The 27,665-nt window shown below is 42.8% G+C and overlaps 1 protein-coding gene across 2 annotated transcripts; it reads left to right on the top strand.

The window, feature by feature from the left end:
* Positions 1-5,334: 5,334 nt before the first annotated feature.
* Positions 5,335-26,373, top strand: LOC147610589 (uncharacterized). Of its 2 annotated transcripts, none has more exons than XM_086786465.1 (6): positions 5,335-5,527; positions 5,663-5,768; positions 5,960-6,027; positions 6,300-6,362; positions 6,483-6,539; positions 25,998-26,286. In XM_086786465.1, the coding sequence occupies exons 1-6, from the start codon at positions 5,420-5,422 to the stop codon at positions 26,055-26,057; spliced, it is 462 nt and encodes a 153-aa protein (XP_086642591.1). In that variant the 5' UTR covers positions 5,335-5,419; the 3' UTR covers positions 26,058-26,286. The 2 variants fall into 2 exon arrangements, with proteins under 2 accessions (XP_086642591.1, XP_086642590.1); XM_086786464.1 differs by having other exon boundaries at positions 5,338-5,527; positions 26,051-26,373.
* Positions 26,374-27,665: the final 1,292 nt, after the last annotated feature.

Raw genomic sequence — 27,665 nt, 5'->3', positions numbered from 1 at the left:
AGTGCACCCTTTGACCACTCTTACATTGGAGCTTGTATGTAGAAGTTATGGAGGTCCGAAAATTGTAAAATTGCCTCTCCCCCTTTTTGGGGAAAAAAGTGCACCCTTTGACCACTCTGACATCTCTCTTACAAACCCAACATTTCAGTCCACATGGCAACCCCCCATTTGGCTATTCCTTAATCACCTTGATTAGGCTTGGGCAAATTAAAGGGCCCAAGAAGACCCCATTCACTTCCTAATGAATCTGGACCATCCAAACTCCAAAAGAATGGTTCTCCACCCACCTGGATTAAAGGGTAAATATGGAAGACCAACATCATGAGGCTAGCCCCAAATCCTCTTGTGTGGAAGGGAAAACCAACAACTAGCTCATCCTCCACAATAGTAATGTGAGTCAAGCACACTGAAGACATCCACACAATGAACTCGAAACCCATGGTCATGATGTCAAAATGTCCTGGCACAAAAGGACCGTCATGCAGGCCAAGACTAGGATGTGCTATAGGTGCATTTGATGTCGAGCCACATAATCAAAAACCATACATTGCAAATAGCAAATGATGCACCCAAAAGTAAATGTCATGGCTCCACAAAACATAGGATCATGCTGACAATAACATAGGAATCAAATGCACATAGATCGAAGTCAGCATCATGTAAAGCCAAATAAGAATCAATGGCCTTACAACTCAAAACATCCAAGACATGACCCTCTATATCCATGTATGTATATGCATGACCTGAACTATGTATCACTCCTCATGTGTAAATCCCTCTATGTGTGCATGATCCTCAATGCGAATCGGATAGATGGGAAAGAATGGATGGATAGATGTAATGAGAATAGAAGTGATGAGAATGAAAGGTAAATAGATGTGATGATATGTGATAATAGATGAGATGTGATGTCATGTGAATCAGGATGTAAATGAATGATATAGGATGTGAATGAATGTGATAACATGTGAATCGGGATGTTAATGAACGATAAGGGATGTGAATGAATGTGATAACATGTGAATCGGGATGTGAATGGACGATAAGGGACGTGAATGAATGTGTTAGCATGTGAATCGGGATGTGAAGGAATGATATAGGATGTGAATGAATGTGATAGCATGTGAATGAACGATATAGGATGTGAATGAATGTGTTAGCATGTGAATCAGGATGTGAATGAATGATATAGGATGTGAATAAATGTGATAGCATGTGAATCGGGATGTGAATGAATGATAAGGGATGTGAATGGATGTGATGTGATGTGAATCAGGATGTGAATGAACGATAAGGGACGTCAATGAATGTGTTAGCATGTGAATCGGGATGTGAATGAATGAGATGTGATGTGAAATGGATGTGGTAAGATGCGATGTAAACTGGATAGATGTTAATGTATGTGAAGTGATGAGATGCATGGGTAGATGCAAGTGGATGAGATGTGATGAGGATCAATAGGATCATCATAAACATCATCGTCACTTAGGGGCTGACAACGTATCCACACATGAGAGATAAATGGAATCACCATCCATAAAATCCCTAACCCCGGAATCTCCAAGGTCACTGAAGTAATGCTCATGGGTAGGGTCTATCTCCATCAATAATGGATCTAAGAAAATATCTAAGTCAAATATGAAACTCTCTAGATCCATATGAATAATCATGTGTCTCCTATGAGATCTCACCTCAGTAAATCAACACCGCCCTCATGCACTATACTTGACTGCTCACACACATAGACTATACCCAAGTGAACACTGCCAAAAAGTACACTATGAAAGCTAGGAGTAGTGGTATCATGAGCATCTCCACATGCAAAAGCCCTATAAGAATAGCCTCTCCTATCTAGCACAAGGAACTCAGGCCTATGCCCATAAGTATCTCGAGAACCCACATGTCAAGTATCACTAAACTTGTGTACTATACTAGATATATCACTCGTCGAATGCACACCATCCTCTAAAATTCTCCCACAATCAACTAATGTATCCTCATGATCTGTAGGAAGATAGGAGTAAAAGTATCAATGCTCGATGTGCTCGCTGCTGCCATCTCTACCCTCCGGATCATATGCCTGCATGATCCAACTCACACACATCACTATCATCATCATGTACATATGTGGCAATAGCAGCATGTGCATGTGTATCACATATACATGTGTACCACTATGATCATGTGCATGTGTCATCATGTGCACGTGATGATGACACACGTGTACCAATATGATCATAAGTGTGTGTGTGTGCGTGGTCCATCATCATGTGTATGTGTATGAGATACATCATCATAGGTATGTGGGTGTGATACATCATCATTATCCTCATTTGAATTTGTGTCGTTGTAGTCCACATCCTTAGGGACATAATCATAACGGCTCAAGAGTGTAGGACACTCATGTAAGACACCCAAGAAAGAATCATCCCATGTAAACAATATAGAACCATCCATGTGAAGAAAGTCAAGCAATGACACAATAAAATCCCCGTGTGTAGACCATCTGGCACAAACATCCACCTCATCAAAAAATGTCTCGAGTGACTAGGCATCAATCCCTCGAGTGACTAGGCATCAATCCCTCGAGCTCACAAAATCACCCATGGCATGAATAGGCTGTCTCATCATAACATGAACTCGATATGTGGATCTGAAGGCCTAAACCTCAAAGTGCCAAAAGCATGTGTGAATGCAGCAAAATAAATAAGATATGTGACACAGAATGGGAGCTCACGAGACGATAACGAGCATAAAGCCATGAAGATAATGCATGAGCATCCCTCCTAAGATCAGGTGTACTGAAATGGTAACATGGTGATGTCGATGATGATGATGGGGTATACAACACTGTCGATCGAATGAAGGGAAAAATTAATAAGAAAAACCCATAACTATGTGTGAACAATCTCCACAAAGTACCCTCAAATGTGTGAACACTCCACAAAACACAAAAATTATGAAAACATGCACACAAAGCACTAGGCATGTGAACAATCCCCAAATAAAGTGCCAATGCACGTGAACAATGCCAAGTGAAACTCAACACAAGCCCCTTAATCACATAAAATGTAGTCACATGTGTGTTTACGCCCCCAAGTTGTATGTAGGCATGTGAAACACGATGCACGAACAAACCCAACAAGTAATCTCTCACAACACACAAGGTGTGTGAACAATGCATGTGGTTTGCACTGGAGAACCGCAACTTTTACCTTCAATATTATTACTAATAGTTGTATGTAATGAGTTCGAATCCTAACAGGGTTGTAATTTTGCAACAACCTTTAGGGTTTAGCTTTCTGTAAGTGTGTGCCTCTATATAGTGTTTCTTGACAGGTTTCTTATACCAAAATGATCACTGATCACATAAATTAGCATAGATAACTGCTATAAACTCTTTCTTGGTCAAGAAATTAGCATGATCACTTTAAACCACCAAGTGTTGCAATAATCTTGTATTACTTCCAACAAGATTCAATAATCTTGTTTACTTGCATCAAATTAAGCAAGAACACTAGAGTTGTGATTATCTTGTGTGAGCTACTCTTTCTTGGTCAAGAAAGTAGCATGATCACTTTAAACCACCAAGTGTTGCAATAATCTTGTATTACTTCCAACAAGATTCAATAATCTTGTTTACTTGCATCAAATTAAGTAAGAACACCACAATTGTGTTTATCTTGTGTCAGCTTTGCACTATTACTTGATTTTTTTTGCAGTTTCAACAATTTGCCCTTGAAGAAACATAATTTTTGCAAAGAAATGATGAAGATTAGGAGAATTTCAATCAAGAATCACTCATTGTTGCTCCAAGATTTCATTTCTGCACTGTCTTTACATTTCTTTATAAATCTGCACCTAGAAACTTGCAGCTTTGCCTAGATCTGCTACACAACTGTGAATTGCACCACTCTGCACAACATATTTTGCACTCTGCACTATCATCTGCTCAATATACATCAGAATTGTAAACTACAGTGGAATCTGTACACCAGTTCTTAATAAGAACTACACCAAAATCTGCATAGCAACCTTGAATATCCTCCAAAACTGCCAAGATTCCCTAGAAACTAGGTAAATATAGAAGGAAACTAAGGTTTATGAATAGATTTGATGAACAAAAGCACTATTCAAGGAGATTTAACAAGAAAAGTCCAAGAAAAGCACTCTGAAAATGACTGAAATCCTTAATTCGAAAATCAAGATTCTTTCAAATCTGTGCAAGAATTAAGGTTTTTGAAATCTATGATTAGCATATATTCGAAAATGTTTATTATTAATCCCATGGCGAATCAACAGAAAATGTGAAAACTATGTAAAAGCACTAATCCAAAAATAGATTAAGTGTTAATCACTCTCTAATCAAAACATCAAGATTTAAGCCAAGAGCTCTGATACCAATGCAAAAAAGGAAACATGACCACGTTGAGATATTAGGATGGGTCTACTCAAGGCATGGAGTAGGTCACCATTCTAAGGGAATAGCCAAGAAGGCCATGGAAGCTTGGGCCATGAAAGCTTCAAGAAAGGTGTATCATATGATAAAACGGTAAAGTGATACAATGACCATGAGCCCTATGTCTAATATAGCTTAAGGCCTATAAAGTAGACACATGGCCTATAAAGTCCCTAAGCCCCATGGCCTAAACCCATTCCCCATGTGCATGTGCACAAAATCAACTTCATTACAGCAACAAACATGAGAGGTTGTGCTAGGTGAATCAACTCCATCGTTATGGCTTTTCCTCTAGCATGGGCTCTAACAAATAATCGTCCTTAGTCCCTGGTAATTTTCTTTTTTGAAGCCCTTTGAAAAGAATAAGGTGCCTTTTTTTGAAAGTGCTCGGTAAAACTAATTCTGATAGTAGTTGGCTCGAATCAATGGGAGGAGGGCTATGTTGGAAAGGGAAGCTCATCTTGTCTCCCCCCCCTAGCCAATATGGTAGGTGTATGGGGGCAGGCTTTTAGGTCCGATAGGAGGACACGTTCACCTTTCCAGTATGGCAAGCACTTATTGGCGATCCTCCTTGTGCATGGCACATCTCGAACACGTTTAGCAGAAGATTATCCGGGATATTGAGCTGAGACGCGCACAATGAATAACGGACAGGTGTGGGTGAGGGGAGGATCCAATGGGTGCAGCTCTGGGTAGGGCCCCTTGTTGAAATTAGGTGTGGGCTTGTTAATACATATGCTTGCCCTCTGCCCTTTGTGAACAAGCTGGATGACGCCTTCATCTACCAGACCACATGTCCGCCCTGCCGGTCACATGTGACCGGACCCTTAGATAGACTAAAAGTCGCATGCAGATAGGAGACAATCTCGCCACTTGGCGTTTCCTCTCCGTCCCGATGTGTGTGGATATATAAAACGGAATTCACATGAGGCTTTCACACAAGCTTATGCCAGAAAATCCATGGAACCCAGAAGCTGCTTGTTTTTAGCGAGCATAGCACTTGGTGGGTTTTGCATCTCTCTTCTTGCTTATCATGCCTACTACAACAACAACAAGAAGAGCCTCAAGGTAACGCTTAAGCAGAAACAAAACTAGGGTCTGTGTTCTGTGTTGTGGGTTTCAATGTCTGTCTGGTTTTCTACTGTGGCTTCTATTGCTAGCTAGGGTTTACTCTGTGTGCGCGCGCGCGTGCGGGCTTTGCAGAGCTCTGCTCTTGATAAGAAGAAAGTAGAGATCGATTTAACCCTCGACCAAGGGCACCTTGATTGGCTTCAGAAATGCACAGAAGAATTCTCCTTGCCAAGTGTTGGTAAAATTAAATGCCCATTTTTTCTGAGAAGAAAATTAAGTGCTCTTATTTTTCCGAGAAGACTAGTAAAAAATGATTTCCGGAGATTAATTAACATGCTTTTTTTTTGGACATATTTTATTAGGAAGGGTTTTGTTTTTGTTGAATCATAAAGGTATTTATTGGGCAGTTTTTATCTGTGAGTTTTGCAGATAAAGCCCTTCGCATCCTACTAACATACGCACAACATGCTGCAAATGAGATGCTCATCTTTGAGCAGGTTTTCCCACGTGACATGTTTAACTCTCTCTCTCTCTCTCTCTCTCTCTCTCACACACACACACACACACACACACACACACACACACACACACAATTTATTTTTGCAGCCTGGCCCGTAAGGGAAAATTTATGTAATTAAATACGAGAGTCTGCATTGTATAAGGAAAAGTGCCTTCAAAGGGAAAATTGGTTGATTTACTTTGAAGTAATAACTAATGCGTCACGCGTGTGCATGTGTGTGTACATTCATTGACTTGTATACATGCTCAGATTAGATGTAACTTTTGCAACGACAAGCAGAAAATCAGCAGTAAACACGTCATCGACTATGCTGTAAGTACCTCATTCCCGACTAAACATTTCAAAGGTGTTGCACTCGAATATGTGATTGTGGTAACTCCTTAAAAACCCCAATTGTTTTTTGTATGTTTAAGTGCCGTGGGTTTCTTTCAGCATGATCAATATCTCAATGAGATGCTTTCCAAGCACAAATTAGCCAGCAAAGATAAGGTTAGTGGTGTACATTTATATTTCCGGTACCATGCATGCTCTGGCAGTTATTGCGCAAAATAAGACAGAAGTATCATATCTACCATGTACATGAAGTTTTTTTTTTAATTTTAATGGTTGTAGATTGGAGGGGGCATTTGCCTCCACCCTTTTGCTTTAAGATAAGTAAGAGGGGGGTGTAACCTTTACATGCATCACCATATCCTTTACAGATGCATGCGAACATACTAGGCTAGGTCCAGATAGGTTGAGATCCCATGGCCCGTAAAGGGACTTTACGACCAAATGAATGTTGGAAGGCAAGCCATCATGACTAAATGAGTATAAAGGTTTCTACCTTACTTAGTTCTTCCACACATGTCTCCGCATGTGTGCTATTTATTGCTGTCTTGAGTGATTTGGGATAAAGCAATCCTTATAAATCCACCAGAGTATTTGAGCCTCTGTTGCAACTACTTGACAATTACATGGATCATACTTCCTTCTACTTGCACACGAGCACATTGGGGGCTAGGTCAGACAGGGAACATCAAGCTGTAATGTGAGATTTTTAAAGGGAGGAAAGTGTAAGCCAGGTGGGGCGTGCCGTGACAGACTCAACCACGTGTCCAAGAGATAGAGATATAGAGAGAGAGGGGAGAGAGAGAAGGTAATAGGGATCTTGCACTGCACAGCACACCACATTGAGTGGGGAACAGGCCCCGCCCCCTTTCAGGAATTTATTCAAGAACAATCCACGGGCACATTGGCTAGGATTAATACAATCAATGAATACAAAACAAACAGATATGCCGATGTAGGATATCCAAGTCGATGTCGATGTATGTCGAGGCACAAGATCTTTGATGCTGAGCACACCACGGGGATGACCCAAAAGTATATCTCACCGGGCTAGTACTAGATCCAATATCCAAATCCAATGAATCCAAATCCAAGTTCATGTCCAAGTCCAAGTTCGTATCCAAATTCTAGTTCCAGATCCAAACCTAGATCAAAGTCCAAAATCCAAGCTCCATGTCTAAGCTCTATGTTCCATGTCCAAGCTCTATGTCCATGTTCCTTGTTCATGTCCAAGCTCCATGCCCGAGCTATATGTTCCATGTCCAAGCTCTATGTGCAAGTTCCATGTTCATGTCCAAGCTCCATGTTTTTATAGCTTTATGCCCAAGCTATATGTTCAGGTTCCATGTTCATGTCCAAGCTCCATGTTTATGTCCAAGCTTCATGCCAAGCTATATGTCAAGGTTCCATGTTTATGTCCAAGCTTCATGTGCCATGTCCAAGCTCTATGCCCAAGTTCTCCATGTCCAAGCTCTATGTCCAAGTCCAAATCCAAGTCCGAGAAACACGCTCATCCCATGAGTAATCTCCACAACTCCTATAGCCTTGTCCATGAAGAAAACCATGGAAAAGCTCTTTCTCGCAACAAGAAAACTGATATAAAACCTGTTTTAATGGTTTTTGGACGATAAAAACCTCCAAAAAGCACTTTTTTAGGGTTTTTGGAGTAGTTTTAGGGTTTTTAAATTTGAATCCATACATGCCTATATGGTTGTACTGTACGGATCCGTACAGTCGTACGGAAAGATGATCATGTGGCATTGTAGTTAATGGAGGCGCTCTGAAATCAGCGGGCAACGATGAAAAGCTCCATGATTTGGTTCATAGATGATGATGAAGAAGATAATCTCCACGCTTCAACGAAGATGGCAACGTGATGAAGAGGTTCTTCTTCAACTTAGGCTCAAGAGAGGCTCATGCTTCTTTTATACTTCGAGGAAGCCTTGCTTTTTGCCAAAAAGTGATGCTTTTGCTTTGCTTTTGCCTTTTTATTAAATATTATCAGCCAAAGTTCTTGATTTGTGCTTTTACAACTTCAGGGCCTTGCTTTTTGGCCATGGAGTTGCTTTTTGAAAGAGTGGCCTTTAGCCTTTTTGTCCAGTTCGATGCCCTCTTTCCAATGGTGCCTTCAGCTTTTGGTCAACATAGTTTGACTTTTTTTGCTTTTTCTTGCTTTTTGACCAAGATTGGTGCTTTTTTCCTGTGCTAGTTTTAAGAACCCTATTTCCATGTGTCCACCAACTTGTCCATGTGTCCGGGAAAGAGTTCCATCATGTGAAAAAGAGCTCGGAGGGCCAAATAGTTTCATTCCCTCCCTCTTATATGGCACTTGTCCTCAACTGCGGACCGCAAGTGTTCCAAGCATGTCCATATCTTCTAAGTACATCCATATGTCCCTGGTATATTCATACGTTCCTGGTTCATTAAGTACATCCATATGTTTCAAGGTACATCAAGTACATCCATGTGTTTCAAGGTACTAGTCCCATCTGGTGAGCTTGTGCATCTGGTCTTTCCCCATATCTGTGGTGTCATCTGCTCATCTGGCAACATCTTAATGCCTTTTCTTTGATCGATGTCCTTGTTCTTGAGGGTACATCTTCATGGCGTGTCGCGTCTTAGATAAAATAAATGCATACTTACCTTTTGCAAAAACTAGACACAAGCTAGTCAACAAATAATTATGCATCATTCACGTCTACTGGGTATTCTAGGTACTGGCTAGGTAGTCCGGAGCCCAGTGGACTGTCACATGCCATAAATCCAAGCATTGCCATACATCAAAAATAGCACACAAAATCAAAGAAATTCAAACATACATTAGTATGCAATGGACACTTCTTTCCTTTACCTGTTCCGAAGAAGTGGCATCTAAGATAGCAGGCCTATGAGTAGCCACCTTGTCTCCTCCACACAAGAAATACACCAAGTAGCTCTAGATCCTTCTGAGATAATCTTTAGCAGCTTCAACTCCCTTGGCTTTGGTGGCTCGGTCCTTGATGAAATCTTCAAACATTCGAGCCCTTCTTTGGTCCCGTTCCCTCTTGGTTCTCCAAGCAAGGAATTCTTCGTCTTTGAGAAATTGTCTGAACTGTTGAAAGTCATTGTACTCTTCTGATGACATGGTTGCGGTCTCATGAGTAATGGATCAACGACCCTAGTTCTTATCCTGAAGTCCTAGATCGGCCTGATAGTTGTTCCCTTCATTAGACCCTTGGTTTCCCTCTTCTCTCGACATGGCTCTGTCACCCCAAGAAAGTTTCTTCAAGAGAAATCCTGCTCTCATACCACTGTAAGCCCAGCGGGGTGTGCCATGATAGACTCAACCGCGTGTCCCAAGAGATAGAGATATAGAGAGGGGAGAGAGAAGGGAATAGGGATCTTGCACAGAACACCACATTGAGCGGGGAATAGGCCCTACCCCCTTTCCTGAATTTATTCAGGAACAATCCACGGGAACATTGGCGAGGATCAATACAATCAATGAATACAAAACAAACAGATATGCTGATGTAGTATATCCAAGTCGATGTCGATGTCGAGGCACAAGATCTTTGATGCCGAGCACACCACGGGGATGACCCACAAGTATCTCTCACGGGGCTAGTACCGGATCCAATATCCAAATCCAAGTTCATATCCAAGTCCAAGTTCGTATCCAAGTCCAAGTTCGTATCCAAATTCTAGTTCCAAATCCAAATGTAGATTCAAGTCCAAAATCCAAGCTCCATGTCTAAGCTCTATGTTTCATGTGCAAGCTCTATGTCAAGCTCCATGTTCATGTCCAAGCTTCATGCCTAAGCTATATGTATAGGTTTCATGTTCATGTCCAAGCTCCATGTTTATGTCCAAGCTTCATGCCCAAGCTATATGTCCAAGTTCCATGTTTATGTCCAAGTTTCATGTGCCATGCCCAAGCTCTATGCCCAAGTTCTCCATGTCCAAGCTCTATGTCCATTTTCAAATCTAAGTCCAGGAAACACACACTCATCCCATGTTGCCACAACTCCTATAGCCTTGTCCATGAAGAAAACCATGGAAAAGCTCTTTCTTGCAAGAAAACTGATATAAAACCTGTTTTAATGGTTTTCAGGCGATAAAAACCTCTAAAATGCACTTTTTAGGGTTTTTGGAGTAGTTTTAGGGTTTTTAAAAATTTCAGTCCGTACAGTCCGAATGGCGGTACATCCGTAGTTGTACGGAAAGATGATGACGTGGCACTACGGTTGATGGAGGCGCTTTGAAGCAGCGGTGAAAAACTCCATGATTTGGTTCATAGATGATGATGAACAAGATAATCTCCACGCTTCAATGAAGATGGCAATGCGATGAAGAGGTTCTTCTTCAGCTTGATGCTCAAGAGAGGCTCATGCTTCTTTTATACTTGTGGAAGCCTTAACTTTTTGCCAAAAAGTGATGTTTTTGCTTTGCTTTTGCCTTTTACTTTGCTTTTGCCTTTTTATTAAATATTATTAATAATAGCCAAAGTTCTTGATTTGTGCTTTATTACCCGGAGTAGAGCCGGTACTCCCAGCCTTTGCTGCATAAGTACCACTAGATGCACTAGAAGCAAAAAAAGAGAGATTTACAGCCATAGACCTTGTAGGTGGAGCTTGAAACACCTGTGCTTCGAACCTTTCCTGTAACTCCTCCTCCTCCTCTATTGGAATCGATTGGCAGAAAGCAACATCATGGCCGGGTTCATGTGTAAAGCTTTTATAGCTTTATTAACATGATTAAGACTTAATTAACAAGCATAAGACAAATGCTGATAGAAAGATTGAGATTGTTTGCATTGAGACAGGGGCCTTTCTTAAATAGAGGCCGAAAGGGTACAAATGAAGAGACACATCCCTAGGAAGGGGTGTGACTCTTGAGTCAACGGTTATGTCCTTTGGACTTAGGGGTGTGCCTTTTAATGAATATACATGTCCTTTGATAGTGACCCATGTGTAAGGGTGTGACCCTTCGCAGGTGTCCTTTCAGTTAATAAGAGATTAATGAGTAATTAAGGAGAGATTAAGAGAGTTAGTCACAATCGTGACATTCCCTCCCACTTAAAATAAGACTCCGGTTGAGAAGAGATGGTTGTCTTTGAAAGAATTCCCGAAGAAGTTCTAGATATTCCTGTAAGTCTTCATCACTTTGCCAAGTAGAGTCAGAATCATCAAGATCTCTCCATTTAACCAAAAATTCTGTAGTGAGTTTATGTCTTGTTTCTTTCTGTCTGACATCAAGAATTATCTCTGGAATTAAGAGTATGCGATTTCTGGAACATAATCCAAATGATCTAAAACTGGAGAATCACCGTCCACAAACTTCTTAAGCCACGAAATGTGAAAAGTTGGATGAATTCTACCCCAAGAAGGTGGTAACTCCAACTTATAACTGAGAGATGAGTTCTTCTTAATAATACGAAAGGGTCCATAATATCTTGGGCGAAGCTTTGGAAAAACTGATTTCACTGTCTTGTATCGATGAGGGGCAATATATAATAATACCAAGTCTCCTTCTTGAAATTCAATGTGTCGACGACGCTTATTAGTTGTGCGTTGATATTGCTCTTGGACGCTGACCATCTTATCCTTTATCTGTAATAGAATATCTTGCATTTCTTGAATGAGGTGATCTGCTAAAGCCACTTTATGTTGAAGAACAAAGTTGGCAGGAATAAGGGGAGTATGGCCTGTCATTCCAATAGCTGAATGATAAGAATTGTTATAAGCAAATTCTACCAACGGTAAATATTCTTCCCATGAAGCTAATCGAGACTGAACATAATGTCGCAGCATTTCTTCCAGAATTTGATTAACTCGTTCCGTTTGGCCATCTGTCTGAGGATGATAAGCAGAGCTAAAGAGTAAATTTGTACCAAGAGACTTGAATATCGAAGTCCAGAAATGTCCTGTAAACTTTGGATCTCGATCCGAAACTATAGATTTTGGCAATCCGTGAAGTTTGAAGATATATTGTATAAACAATACTGCAATATCTGAAGCTTGAGCTGCTTTCTTGCATGGGATGAAATGTGCCATTTTAGAAAATCTATCAATCACCACAAGAATCTGTGTATTGCCTTTAGAAGAACGTGGCAATGAAGTGATAAAATCCATACTAACACTTTCCCAGCGTTCATTTGGAACTGGAAGTGGTTGAAGAAGACCAGCTGGAACTTGTCTGCTAGCTTTCATACGTTGGCACGAGAGACACGCTGTAACAAACTTAAACATCTTGCTTCATTTGAGGCCAATAGTATGTAGCTGTCAAAAGACGATAAGTCTTGTTGATGCCTGGGTGTGCAGCATAAGTGACCTCGTGATGTTCTTTCACCAATACTCTTCGAACATGAGTATCATGAGGTACACAAATACGGTCCTGATAATATAATAAATCATCCACTATTGTATATGCGCCATAAATCTTTAAGTCGGAAGGAGTTGCATTCTGAGAATTGAGAATTCGAAATGCATTTCCAAAATCACGATCTGTTGAATAACGGTCCTTGAAACTTTGAGGTGTATCCATTTCAACTGTAGAAATAGCCAAGACCGAAGCTGATAGCATACGACTGAGGGCATCCGCAACCACATTGGTAAGACCAGGAACATACTCAATTGTCATATGAAAATTGGCTAAGAATTCGACCCAACGTGCTTGCCTAGCATTCATAACTGGCTGCGTGAAGATATATTTCAAAGAATGATGATCTGTTTTCACCACTGAATCTGCACCAAGGAGATAATGTTTCCATGCTCGATAGGCATGAACAATAGCTAAAAATTCCTTGTCATATACCGGGTATCTTCCTTGAATTGCAGAGTGCTTATGACTGTCAAACGCAATAGCACGTCCTTGTTGCATTAAGACGGCACCAGTGGCAATATCAGAAGCATCCGTGTAAACATCAAAGGGGAGAGTAGGGTCTGGAATAGCCATGACAGGAGTTGTTGTCAAAGCTGTCTTTAAATTTTCAAAAGCTTCTGTTGCGGCTTCAGTCCATTGGAATGCAGGAGCGGACTTTAAAAGTTCAGTGAGAGGAGCAGCTATTTCGGAAAATCGATGAACCTTTGTGTGATAGAAGTTGGCAAGTCCCAAAAAAGAACGAACATCATGGATGTTTGTGGGAGTTGGCCAATTGACAATAACCTGTATTTTCTTTGGATCCACGGAAATTCCGTCTGCTGAAACAACATGTCCAAGGTATTCCAAGGATGTCTTGAAAAATTCACTTTTGCCTGGATTAATATAAAGAGCATTGTCTCGAAGCACTTGGAAAACGATCTTAAGATGTGCCTTGTGTTCTTCCATATTGCGACTGAACACCAGGATGTCGTCGAGATAAATAATGACGAACTTGTCCAAAAAAGGACGAAAAAGATCGTTCATCAGACTCATAAATGTTGCAGGGGCATTGGTTAACCCGAATGGCATGACCAGGTACTCGTAATGACCATATTTTGTGCGAAAAGCTGTCTTATATTCATCACCTTCGCGAATGCGAATTTGATGATATCCAGACTTAAGATCAATTTTGGAGAAGACCTTTGCATGGACTGCTTACGGAGGACCCGCTCGAATTTTTCCCACGTTGTAACCGTTTTTCCAGAGTGCTGTCGTCGTTGCCACCATAATAAAGCAGTGTCTTTGAGGAGGGATACCGCAAAAGTCACCTTTTTGGAATCAGAAAGGGTCATGGATTCAAAGTATAACTGCAGTTTGTAGAGCCATTGGTCTAAGATGCGCTTATTGCGCTGACCACCATAAGAGTCGGGGGGTTTAATTTCCAATTTCTTTGTTTTACTGGCTTGCAAAAGACGATAAAGAGTTTTAAGGTCGTCACCTTCTACCTCGGAAGGAATGACGTCTTCATCTTCTGGTACTGTTGCTGAAACATCTGCTGCTGGTACAGAACTTGTGTTGGATTGGCGATCCGTGTGAAGCTGCTGGATCTGAGAGGCCAAGGATGCCATAGACTCCTGGAGTTGCTGTTGGAACTGTTGTTGGAGTTGCTGTAAAGCGGACTCCATTCCGGAGGGGCTGGTATGTCAACAGGTTCTGCCATGAGAGGAGATGTTGATGTAGAGGCTTCCAGATGATGAGGCTCAGGGGGTTTTTGCTGCTGATCACGCCGTTGGGCTCTAGTAAGAACCATCGGCTGGAGGGTGCGGCATCTGTAAATCCCGAGAAGGAAGGCTACGTACTGGTGAAGCGGCTATAGACCATCCAGTATAGTAAGGGCGATCCTCTGGTACTGGGCTCTCACGAGAGTCTGCAACTGGAGAAGAAGGTACAGGAGTAGGGACAGCTACAGGTGTCAAAGGTGTATAATCCGGTGTAGAGGGGCGCACCGTGAATGAAGATGGATAAATGTCTTCAGAATAAGTGCAATATTCATGAAAGATGATGCTACACTCGGGTAGAATAGCACCCAGATAAGGATGACGCCTGAGCATAAAACAATAGTGATCCAGATCTTGTGCAGAAGTGCGAACACGTATCACCCACACGTCGAATTCTCGGAGGTGAGAAGTCGGTATGGCTATCTGTATTCGGTAATGAGTGGGCTGGACATAAGGGGGCACACTCACTCTAACAGGGGTTGGGGCTGGTGGAGAAACACGGGTAGGAGAGGGCACTATGGACTGAGAGGGTGTATCCTGTAAATAACTGAAGTCATAGGTTTCCTCTGCCATAAGCCGTCGGAGAAGAGGGTAGTGTGTGTCCACGTGATCCCTTTAAAAAAAAGGTATTGGCCCCGGAAGAGTGGAGAGCCCAAAAAGAATAAATGGCAGGTTGCTGATATGTTAATACTCCACTTGAGGTGAAATATGTATACCCAAGAAAATGGAAAGATCACACCTGAAGTAGGTTGCCATAATATCGCTGGAGAAGAAGCACCAAGGTAGCCGTCACACCGCGGAGAACACCATCATAGACCGCAGGTGGGTTTCTTTTTTTTTTTGAAAATGTGCTGATTGCTGGCCGTGGGGTGCTCCTTTCAATTTTTTTTTTTAATAATCGCTGGCCGGCGGCTTCACGTTGAGTTCTTCCATTCTCTTTTTTTTTTTTTTGATGCGCTGGTCGGTCGGTTTCCTTGCGTGCGCTGGCGGGTTGCCGTTGGGTGGCTGCTTTACGTGGCTGGTAGAGCCACGTGTAATAAGTAATAAGGCTTAGTATAAGCCTTATGTCATAAGGCTATTTGGTTGTTTTTTTTTTTTTTGTTAATGTGAAACGTTACGTTTTTTTTAAAAAAAAACGTGAAGAGGCAAGATCGAAGGGTGGCGACCCTGCGTGGAGAGAAATGCAGCCCGAAAAGATGCGATGAGGGCCTCCAGTAGAATACAGGCATACTACAAGCACTTTGATGTGAGTTTCTGCTTCTCTGCTTCCCATCGTTTTTTTTAAAAATAGAAAATTAGGAAAATGCTTAATCAAGCAAAATTGGCAAAATTGGGTAGAATTAAATGGGGCATTCTCTCCTGCTCTTCCATTCAACACTTGCTACACCCAATTTTAGGGTTTGGGCGGGCTGATTTTAGGGTTAGGGTTTGGACTGATTTTAGGGTTAGGGTTTGGGCATCTCACAGGGCGGAAAAAAGTTTGCTCTGATACCACTGTAAAGCTTTTATAGCTTTATTAACATGATTAAGACTTAATTAACAAACATAAGACAAATGCTGATAGAAAGATTGAGATTGTTTGCATTGAGACAGGGGCCTTTCTTAAATAGAGGCCGAAAGGGTACAAATGAAGAGACACATCCCTAGGAAGGGGTGTGACTCTTGAGTCAACGGTTATGTCCTTTGGACTTAGGGGTGTGCCTTTTAATGAATAGACATGTCCTTTGATAGTGACCCATGTGTAAGGGTGTGACCCTTCACAGGTGTCCTTTCAGTTAATAAGAGATTAATGAGTAATTAAGGAGAGATTAAGAGAGTTAGTCACAATCGTGACATCATGCATCAAATGAGCTCGCACACGTATTGCTTTCTTGCAGTACGTGCACTTCCATTTCCTAGCACCTCCACTTGCATATGGCTCATCACAGTCCACCTCTTCCCACCATGACCAAGTAGCTTGCTTTTTGGATTGCTTGTTGCTTGAAGCTCTAGGTGCCATTGAATGATTGATGATTGAAGGAGAAGAAGATGAAAGTGATGATGAGGAGGAACACACTGCTCATTGTTGTGTATGGCCTGTGAGAAGGAATCAAGGACGGCCTGTGAACTCGGAAGGAGCTCGAGTCTCTGTTCAATCCTAGGGAGCGCACATAAAGTAGCAGCCTGTTGTTTTTCATTCAGCCCTTATCAACAGGTCAAGTACCCGTTTGAAGGTATTAGGTACCTTTGATATCTTAAATCGCAGCATGATAGCCGTTGCATGTGCCAGGCTGTCACATGGAATGGCCGTTCCAGAAACAGGAACGCTGTTCCCGAAATGGCACGACCATTCACAAATGCATGCCACGTTAGCAGTCGTTCCTAGCCGTCCCGGTGTTACACATGAAAGGGTTCTGCCGTTCTGCCGTTCCAAACCACAAGGAATGGCTTTACATGTGATTGTGCCTCAAATCACCACAAGGAATGGCTGTTCCTGTGACTGTGCCTCAAATCAAGTAGAGAGCTTGCTTCAAGGTTTCTGTGATGGAAGCATTCAGAAGAGTCCAAAGACGATATACTTCATGGGCAACCTTCTAGAAAGAAAGAAAGATAGAAAGTTGTATTAAGGTCTTCAAAAGGCCAAAATGACCTATGAGACCAAAAGGTTACATCATATCCATGAGGTACATCATCTTGGGTACAAAATAGTAATAAAGAAAGATAACAAAAATCTAGAACTATAAAATCTGATTTAGGTACATGAGCAAAGAGCTCTCATATCACCCTAATGCATCCCTCATGGGCCGCTATGACATGGTGCTCAAGGTGGTAAAACTGAGCTGGCGCGAGAAGGTCCTACGATGATGGGAGATGATGGCCCGGATCCTCCTATGGTGGCGTGGCCGTGGGCAAGGGCCATGGCGTTTGGGGCATCGAGCTCTGCATAACTCAGTGGCTTTGTCGAGTGTCACACCTCTCGGCCGAGCTCTTGCACTAGCCTGTGGTCCAGGTATGGTGGTGGATCGGCCCTCGGAGCGCTGGTCTGGAAGAAGTCGGTGAGAGCTCTCTGTGTTAGTCCTCGAGCAAGTACAGCTGATCTGGATCTCACTAAGGACTCCCTGTGTCTACGGAGCTCTAGAAGAAAAAGTCCCAGGCATCTCTGATCCGGGAAGTCCATGATCCTTGAAAGTGGTCTGAACCCAGCCCGGAAGAGACACTGGAACCTCCCCCAAATCTCAATAGTACAGGGCATCGGCATATGTACTGATCCTCTGTCTCGGCCTCTGTGTGACAGAGCTGGCATATCCTGTCCTCTGGTGCGGCTGCCCTGGGCCCATATCTGGCATTCTCCACTCTGAGCTGGTGGGACGAGGTGTGGATCTGGCCGATCGCACATCTCACCCCAAAAGGTACGTGTGTGTCCATGTAGCATGGGCGGATGATGAAGCCATCCTCTGTTAGGCATAGGAGGTGATCTCTATAGAAGGCCATCTTCATCCCTAGTGGACAACTACGTGAACTCCATGTCCTCTGAGTATCCAGTTTGACAATGTCCTTCGTGATAACCCTGTTCCGCTCTGTGTGGCTAAGAGCAAAAGATGGGGCCTCTGCTGTACTGGAACGGGGGGAGTGCCTCCATCTGCATGCCGTGCATGCCAAACCAAGTGCCTACGTGTGCATACCAGCACTATGTATCTCCCTGGAGTGTCAGCTGTCTCGAGGACTCTAGGGCTAGTTGAGGATATCTATCTAGTGGAAGCTCCCATAGCTTGTGCCAGTATGTCATTGTCTGGAACAGAGCCTCTGTCACTACTAATGCAGCCCCCATCTCTGTTCGCACAATCTCATGTGGCACTGATGGCTTACTCCTAATCATGCCCGAGATCATCGCCACTAGGGGCCTCTCCATCGGCTTCCACCCATCATATGCCTCCTTTGTATCTGTCTTTGCTGGCTCTCTCCTTTGTATCCTCCTGTGGTATAAGCTGGGACCCTAGATGGGGGCACCATACAGCACTGTAGGTGTAACTAGAGTATGAAATAGCCAAAGCTTTGTCATTGGCTCCTGAAACTGTATCTGTGAGCATTGCCTCTCTAGCGAGCCAAGGGTTGCATATCCCCTCATCAATCTAGTTTTGGCCGCCTTCCGCATCGAGAACCGAGGTCCAGCAAAAGTGATCCCAAGGTATACATATGAGGTAACATACTCCACAGGCTCTCCATTGTATGTAAATTGTAATGCAGATCTACTTATCCATTGTGGGGAGGTGTTAAAGATCATGACCTTGGTCTTTCCAAGGTTCACAGTGAGGTCCTGGTCCTCGCGCAAAAGGCCCGTAATGCATCCAAATGCCTTTGTAGTCCCTCTGGTGAATCAGAAATAAGAACAATATCATCTGCATACAAGAGGATCGGTATCAGGACTCCTGCTAAATGTGAGAAAGAGAAACCAACATTAGGGCAGCTTGTAGAGGTGGCAGTGAGCCATATCTAGAACTACCAAGAATAGAGAAGAGTTGCCAAAACTAGAGGTTCCACACAAAGTTGCCTCAAATGTGTTTCCACACCTCATAATGTCACTTGTCAAAGTAATGCATACACACTTGCCCCAAATGTGTGTCCACACCACCATAAACCACATGCCAAATGCACACACACACACTTGTCCCAATAATGTGCAAAATATCCAAAATTTCCACGCTCGTGAGTAATTTGTTTCACATCACATAAAAGATTGGATGTCTAACTTATAATATGTATGAAACATTTTAAATATGAGATGCCCATTTTCAAACTTGTCCACCCGTGCAAGAAGAGAGCGTGAATGTAACACACCTACAATTATATAGGGCAAAGCCAGATATCAGATAGCAGCCAACGAGCAAAGTCGGACAGCGCAAGTGACATGTGGTAGTGATGACGTGGCAGTGGTGACGTGGTACTGATTACGTGGCAGTTAGGCACACCTGGTTGACAACAAGACTACTGACCTACTAGGAGCATTGGTGCATATATATATGTGGGTAGCAAAATGATCATATTCATTTGCTTTCCTCAATGACTTCAGAGTGTTTCTCTGTAGGCAAAGTGTTAGCCAGGAGTGTACAATAGGTCACAAGGCTATGATTTGACTACTTCATGCTTAGCCACATCTTGTACTTGAATTTCAGTTGTGTTACTTCTTTCTTGTATATAATATAGAGTAGTAGTTTAGGACACTTGCGTGTGCTGTATGTGTGATTTTGCCGCACTCTTCTTTCTATCTTTGGAAAACCTTAGCACATAGGTGCAAGTGTTTTATAGTTGGTATCAGAGCCTAGGAAACCTGCAAATTTGTTCTTCTTTTTTGGAACCTGTGTGCGTTGTATGCTTAGATAGGGTAGGGCACTTAGATTCCAAGAGTGTACAAGTTCAAGCTTCGAAAAAGTGGTTACCAGAGTCCTTTCCCTTGCCTTTTTTTGCATTTGCGGAGAATGCAACGTCACCGCTATCTATGGCTTTAAAATGCATCTCTTGTGAATCAGGGTCATCATTGAATCCGTGACGCTAGTGATGATGACACATGATGTATCTGCATTCCTTTGCCTCCATGCCAAAGCAAGAGCAGGATTTGGCATATGGTTTGTAATGAATCTGTTGGATCCCGAGTAGGACCTGGCTTTGCATCAATCCCTATTCCGGTTTCCCACAATCCACATGAATCGAGAATGGATGTGATCTTGAACCTCCAAAGAGTGTAATTTGTCTCATCCAACGTCATATCACCAAAAGGTGGAGAGTAGGCATGAGCAGCTGCGTTATTTGCAGGTTGGGCCTGTTAGCATATATCATACCTTGTTGGTGGCTATTCTGGTGTCTACGGGGGCCCTTCCCATACTCAGGCACTCTGCTATTTTTTCCTATTTTTTATGGGCCTCTGATGTAGACTGCCCACTCTGTTTATGGCTTTTATGCCTATTTCCCTATTTTCAGGTCGTGTAGGAGTTTAGGAGGGAGTCGGCCAGCTCATATGGCCATATGAGCTATTAAGTTGGTCATATGAGCTGGCTGACTCCCTCCTAAACTCCTACACGACCTGAAAATAGGGAAATAGGCATAAAAGCCATAAATGGGGTGGGCAGCCCACATGAGAGACCCATAAAAAATAGGGGAGTGCGTGAGCATGGGAAGGGCCCCCGTAGACACCAGAATAGCCACCAACAGGAGATGATATATGCAAACTCCCCTTCTCAAGTCCTGGGGGTGGCCCAAGGCTCAAGGAGTTGCCATGAACGCCAATAGCTAACTGAGATAATCCTTTGGTGAATAAGTCTGTAGTGTTGTCCTAGGTAAGACAATATTCAAGGATAATGTCTCCCTCCAAGATCCGCTCCCGCACAAAGTGGTGCTGGATCTCTATATGCTTGGTCCACACATGAAACACTGGACCAAGCAGCTGGATCTCTATATGCTTGGTCCGCACATGAAATACTGGATATCTATATGCTTGGCTATTCTTAGCAATAGCCAAGTAACTCTGGTTGCCGCATGAGATAAGGGTAGGTTGCTGCTGTTGAAACCCGATCTCCTGGAGTAGCTGCCGCAACCAAATCCCCTCACAAGCAGCTGAACATGCCACTCAATAGTAAATACTCCCGGAGGCCTTAGTCGATGAAAGAGCCACCGTAGACTGCTTTTTACTTGTCCATGAAATTGCTTCGGATCCAAGAGTAAAGTAATGCCCTGTAGTAGACCGTTGGTGGGTATCTGCATCTCTAGCCCAGTCGGAGTCACTCCAACCACGTAGAGTGGCCCACTCTCCATAGAAAATACCAAAATCCTTGGTACCTTTCAAGTACCGCAACACGTGGAGTGTGGCCTGCCAATGAACATCCAAAGGTGCTTGTATGAAAGCATTGAGAGTGCCTACCACAAATGCACGATCACGTCATGTGTTGAGCAACCAAATCAAGGAACCAACCAATTTCTTGTACAGAAGTGGATCTGCCGCCGCTGGATCGGGTTCAGAAGAGGAGAGTTTGATGCCCATATCCACGGGGAAAGTGATGGGCTTACAATTTGTCATCCTGAAAGCTTCTAGCAGCTCTCTTTAACATACTGCTGCTGAGAAATGAATATGCCATCTAAGTGCTGAAAATCTCCAATCCAAGAAAGAAGTGAAGCAATCCGAGATCTGTTATCTCAAATTCCTTACTGAGGGCAACCTTTGTGAGCAATGTGTTTGTGTTAGTTTGGAACATCTGAACCAGATTCTGCCATGCAACTGCTAGAGTGTTTGCATCCTGTATGTGTCCTATCATAGTTTCTGTGACACTAATTGAAAGCGAGTACATGACTTTTCTTGCACCCTGATTCCAATCCTTGAATGCCTTTATATCTGTAAGAGTGGCATTCTCCTCAGATAACTCTGGAGGCTCCTCATTGTCTCCTTCTACATAACCCCAAAATCTTTTACCCATTAGGAAATTGGTCATTCTAAACTTCTAGGCATGGAAGTTATTCTTATTCAGCTTCTCACTAACAATCTGATTAATTCCGTCAAACATGTTTTCGTGCAGCGATCAAATAACCTGCAAACAGACAACTTCTGTATGCAACCTGTAATACAACAGTATCTCTTGTAACTGCTACTATGGAGCATCCACCGAAATCTCCTCCTCCTGATCAATGTTGGATGATTCCTTTGCCTGAGGTGCTTGTGGACGTGCCAGTTCAAGTCGAGAAAGGGGAACAAAAGGATCTAGTGAGGAACCAAGAAGAAGCTGAGTCGAATCAGCCCCCCCTACTCCAATGGAAGATGAAGTCTCATCAACCACCACATCTCTGCTAACAATGATCTTTGAGGTTGCAGGATTGTAGAAGCGATAACCTTTGGATTCTGAGTTGTAACCAAACAAAATATGGTGCTTGGACTTAGCGTCTAGCTTTCTCCAGTCATCATGAGGTACATGAACAAATGCATCTGACCCAAAAACCCGAAAGTGAAACCGAGGGTTTTCTTCCAAGGTAGGCTTGAAAGGGGGTTTGTCCTGGAACAACAGTGGTAGGGGACCGATTTAGAATGTAAAAAACAGTAGCAACTGAGTCTTCCCAAAGCATTTGAGGAAGATTCCGATGCTCCAATATTGTCCACCGTTCGGTTTTTGCGCTCCACCACGCCGTTGTCTGAAGGAGTACCTGTGTTGGCAAACTCCCGTTGAATACCATGGAGGTCACAATATTGGTTAAATTGGTGAGAAGTAAACTCGCCTCCTTTGTTGGCTCGTAATGTCAAGACAGAGTGTCTCGACTGTTTCTTAGCCAACGTTCTCCATGTTTGGAATCTATCGAAAGTTTCGTCTTTGGATTTGAGAAAATAGGCCTAGGTATACCTGCTAAAATCATGAACCAAGAGAAAAACATAATTGGCAGAACCAAGAGACGACATGTGCATCGGGCCACACGAATCCGCATGAACCGATTCCAGAGGTGCCGTAGCTCGCCATGTAGTCTTCTTTGGAAAGGTCTCCCGATGTTGTTTCCCTTTGAGATGAGACGAGAGTGACAAGGGTCCTCACGTGTGCCAACATCTAGCAACCCATCCACCAGTTGCTCTCGAAAAGCCTTTTGCAAGGCCTTCAAATGAAGATGTCCAAATCTAGCATGCCAAAAATTGCATGTGCGGGTACCTCTGTGAGAGTAGAGAGTTGTGAGTTTGTAGAGGCCATGGTCCTCTATGCCTTGCCATAGGATCCTATCAGTGAGAGGGTCACAAATAATCACAGCGTCCTCCATAAGTTCCACCTTAGTGCCCAATTTGCAAATCTCGTGTACAGAAAGGAGATGAAATCCTAAATCTGGCACATATAGCACTCTCAAGGTGTACTTCCCTCCATTGCCATCCAGAATAAGGGGCATTGTCCCTTAAATGGGGACAGTAGGGGCATCCTTAGAGTCCTTGGAGTCCTTAGAGGGAGCTGCCTCACCTTCGCCTTTGCTAGGCCCTCTCTGTCCAATGAAAGCCTGGTTCCCTTTCTTTGAAGAAGAATCCTTGAATCTGCTTTCCTAATCAAGGACCATAGGCACCACCAACTCATCCCATGTAATGGTTTTCGTCCGAAGAAGTGAAGAATAGAAGCTCTCATACTTTGGGGGCAACTGAGCAAGTAGCTAGATAGCCATATCCTTAGTGGAAATCTCCTTCTTGCACCCAAAAATCTCAAATTGCTCTAGTTTGTTGATGTGATCCCACATGGAAATAGAATCAGTGGGTGAACGCTTCAACATTTGAAGCTCCAGGGAAACTCTCTTCATGGGTGGTCTTCCGATCGTAGATATCGGAGAGACTCTTTCAGTTAACATGTGCATGGGTATCCCGTTTGATGTGAGCGATGATTGAGGTTTGAGAGTTCAAAAGGTTGAATGACCGAGCAGGGGCATTAAGCTGATCCCATAGAGTAGCTTCGTGCGTAAGGGCATCCCTCGTATCCTCATCCTCTACTGTGTCCGGGTTAGGCAGGAGGACCGGTCAAGTGATGAACTCCAGAAGATCGTATGTCTCCAAGACTGCTTCCACCATGACTTTCCAGATGTCGTAGTTTGTGCCATCCAACTTGGCATCTGAAGGAAAAGTTGGAAGAGTGGGTATCTGAACCGCTCGAGGTTGAATAAGTGCCATGATGTACCTCCGCTGAAAAACATTGAGACCAAAACAACCAAGAGCTGCTCGTTGCACTTGTAGGGAGGGAGAGTGGGATAGAAAGAGTGGAGAGGAGAAAAAAAATGCAGAAAATGCAGATCTGCCCCTCTGGAGAAGAAAACTGTGTGAAACACTTCGGACAGCTACCAAGTTCGTGTGGAAACGTGGCAAAAATCAGCCTTGAATCAGCGATTCGAGGTCTAGAGGCATACCATGTCACAGGGCAGCGGAAAGATGTACACGAAAATGCTGAAGCTCCAAGAGAGAGATGAGAGAACAACAAAACACTGTTGCACTAATCCTATGAGGATATGAATGAAATGCTAAGTCTTGCTAAAAGCAGTTTTAGGAAAGCTCAAGATTGAACTAGAACCTATGCTGATCCTCATAGGAGATCTCTTACCCTTGAGGAAGGAGAACAAGTTTATTTAAGAGTGCCTGCACAATTTGAGACCATGAAGACTGGACCATGTCCAAAGTTATCACCTAGGTATTGTGGACCTTTCACAGTACCTAAAAGAGTAGGAGATATGGCTTACAAACTCCAATTACCAGAAACAAGTGGAGGACATCCAATATTCCATGTAAGCAGGCTCAAAAAGAGATTAGGTGAATCTGATAATCTTGTACAAGATGATCAGATAGTGGAACTCATTGATACACAATCAATTCAACATGAGCCAGAGAAGATACTAAACACTCGTGAAAAGAGAACTAGGCATACAATCTATAAAGAGTGTTTAGTTAAGTGGAAAGATTGTTTAGAAGAGAGTTCTACATGGGAGAGTAAGCACCATGAAGAAACGGTTTCCCAATTTTGTTTTAGAACTTTCCAATGTGGTTTTCGAGGACGAAAACGTTTCTTAAGGGGGGGAATTGTGACGTTATGAATGGTTGTGGGAAACACGTAGTGGATCAGGGGGCACGACAATAAGCACACATTTAAGCACGTGTGTGAACGAGGCCTTATGTAAATTATTCTAGAAAGGCCCAATCAAGGGGAAAGTCGTGCAAGCTAGTCACGCCATAGCTAGGTCCATTACACTACTTGTTGAGTTCTAAGTCTACATAAGCCATCTTCTAACCATGTGGCCACATTTTGCCACCATCTAGTGTCTAAATTGGGAATTGCTAGGTGCCCGGGTGCTCACCACAAATCTACTCATATAGGGGGCCTTACAAAATAGAGCATATCCGTCATCCCCAGCAACAACACAAGCCCCCCATTCTGTCTTCATCATTACTAACCAACTCATACTTCCTGCATCTCTCCAAGGTTTCTGAAGCGCAATTGCATCGGGGACATTTGAAGCAAATCAACCTGGCCCAGTAGAAGAGCCAGTGTCCTTCAGCAAGTGGAGGCCTTTGGAGACTGTTTGTTCCCGGGTTTTTACAGGAGACCATCTCTTTACATTTTTGGCCTTGACCGTTTGGCAGGCTTGTAAGTAGAACAATTTGCTTCAAATTAAAGCAGTGCAGTAGAATCAGGTATCTTTTTGTCCAAGTTCTTCTCTAAAGGCTTTTCCTTACTATTCTCTCTGTTAAAACGACTGCATTTTCAACATATAGGCCTTGCAATAGGTTAGTATAGAGAGTTTTCAAGTCTTCTGCGGTCGTCTGTCTTCCTTTCTTCCTCATCCTTGTGCTCTCTCAGTTTTGTGCGTTGAAGTAGTTCAGAGTGCACGGTGACACATGGAGATGCAAGGAAGATTTTATTTGGCTGTGTACTGGTACTCTGAAAAAAATTACTGTTTGCTTGTGATATGTGACCAATTCAAGCTTTAATTGTGTAAGTAAAGGTGGTGGTCTGCTGATATCCTTGGTTTTAATGCTGTCCAGGCTGTGAGTCAAGGTGGTGGTCTGCTGATATCCTTGGTTTTAATGCTGTCCAGGCTGTGAGGATAATCATTGATTATGCTATGACGTCGAACGACAAGACAACCATATTTGAAGTGAAGCGTTGTAGTCATGGTGACACTTGTAAGAATTGCTGATTTTTCGTGTTGTGTTGAGCCTTCAAGCGAGGTGTAGTTTCTAATGGCAGCTTTGGAGGGTGTTGTTTAGAAGCTTTGTTAAAAGCTTGTTTTTCTTTGATTAAGATAATAATTAAGGGCTTATTTGACCTCTCCTCACCATGTTACTCTTTGACGATTGCTCATGGTTCAAGAGAAGTTCAATGTGAGAGCATGGAAAGCCTCAAGCTGCATTTTGGAAAGTGATTTGCAAGGAGGCAACAGAGGCCTAGATGACATGCTTTAAATAATTGCCGTGTGTGTGTGGGTGCATGGAAGGGGTGTGTGGGAGCATATATTGATACCAAGTTCTACACCCACTATTGGGCACTGATGACGTTAGTGTGGATATCGTAGTATCTAGTCCATACTGTGCATGATGGAGTTGATGGTTTATTGCCTTGTGGATGACTACCATGAGGTTATAAATTGCACTTTCTTGTAAGGTGAATTTGGGCATGTTCCTGGATTCATCTAGGTATATATGTTTCTTAGCCAAAAGTTATAAAATTACGCTTAATCTAGTTGAATGTTCGCTTGAGATTGTTGACAAGCCAAACAACCATACCATACCATACATACATACATACATTCATCTGCTCGGTTGCCACAGCATGCATCATTCAATCATCACAGCATGCATCATTCAATCATTTGCTTGTTTCAAACTTTCAAGCCACCACTATACCGTTTTCAATGTCATTCAGGTGATTGTAACCAAGCATCCTTTGAGATGTCCTTTATCTCAAGGAAATTCAATGGATCAAACCTACAAATACTTTTGCAATTTAAGCATCGTATATAGTTCATTTTCTATATCATTGCGTATGAGGAGCATACTTTCTACATCATTGTTTATGAGGAGCACACCATTGAGGGAAACCATCTCAGCACAGCCTGATGGCCTATGAGGTATTGCATAATGTCTTTTCACCATTAAAATCTATAATGTATCCCATTGGCTTCTCTACTTTTCTAATGCCCTTTCTTGCCTTTCCGTTGCCCCATCTTGCGCATTTCTGTATTCTTTACTCTCTTCTTTGAATCTTCTTTGCTTGTTTCCTTGCTTTCTCCAACTCTCTCTCTTCCACGCTCTCTTGCTTTCTCTCTCCCTTCCTCTTGCTTTCTCCATCTATTCTTCTTCCATGCTCTCTTTTCAAACTACCTTTCTTTCGTCAACCTCTCCTTTTCTTGTTTGCTTTCTTGATCTCACCCTCTTGCTTTCTCTTTCTCATTGCTCCTGCTCCTTGCCCTTTGTCTTCTTATCCTTTTGGTTTTGCTAGTGGGTAGGTTATAAAGAGAATAGGAGGTCATGATATTAAGTGTGAAGGTGGGAAGCAAGGTGGAGGCAAAAGCATGAAGAACTGGAGCTTACCAAGAGAAGTGATGGATGCAAAGAACATGATAGTGGGATTAAGGCATGGATACAAGGATTCGGTTATGAAACGTACGCTCAAAGACAATAGTGGCAACATAGAAACAAAGAGGGGTGAGA

Source organism: Cibotium barometz, chromosome 49 (genome assembly GCF_041138505.1).
Source record: "Cibotium barometz isolate CiBa-2024 chromosome 49, ASM4113850v1, whole genome shotgun sequence".
NCBI lineage: Eukaryota > Viridiplantae > Streptophyta > Polypodiopsida > Cyatheales > Cibotiaceae > Cibotium > Cibotium barometz.
This window is presented reverse-complemented; position numbering and strand designations above follow the sequence as displayed.

Coding starts and splice junctions, on each gene's coding strand:
- LOC147610589 (XM_086786464.1), top strand. CDS start 5,420: ATGGAACCCAGAAGCTGCTTGTTTTTAGCGAGCATAGCACTTGGTGGG. Junction 6,028..6,299: donor AGATGCTCATCTTTGAGCAG/GTTTTCCCACGT, acceptor ATACATGCTCAG/ATTAGATGTAACTTTTGCAA. Junction 6,540..26,050: donor AATTAGCCAGCAAAGATAAG/GTTAGTGGTGTA, acceptor AATGCTGTCCAG/GCTGTGAGGATAATCATTGA.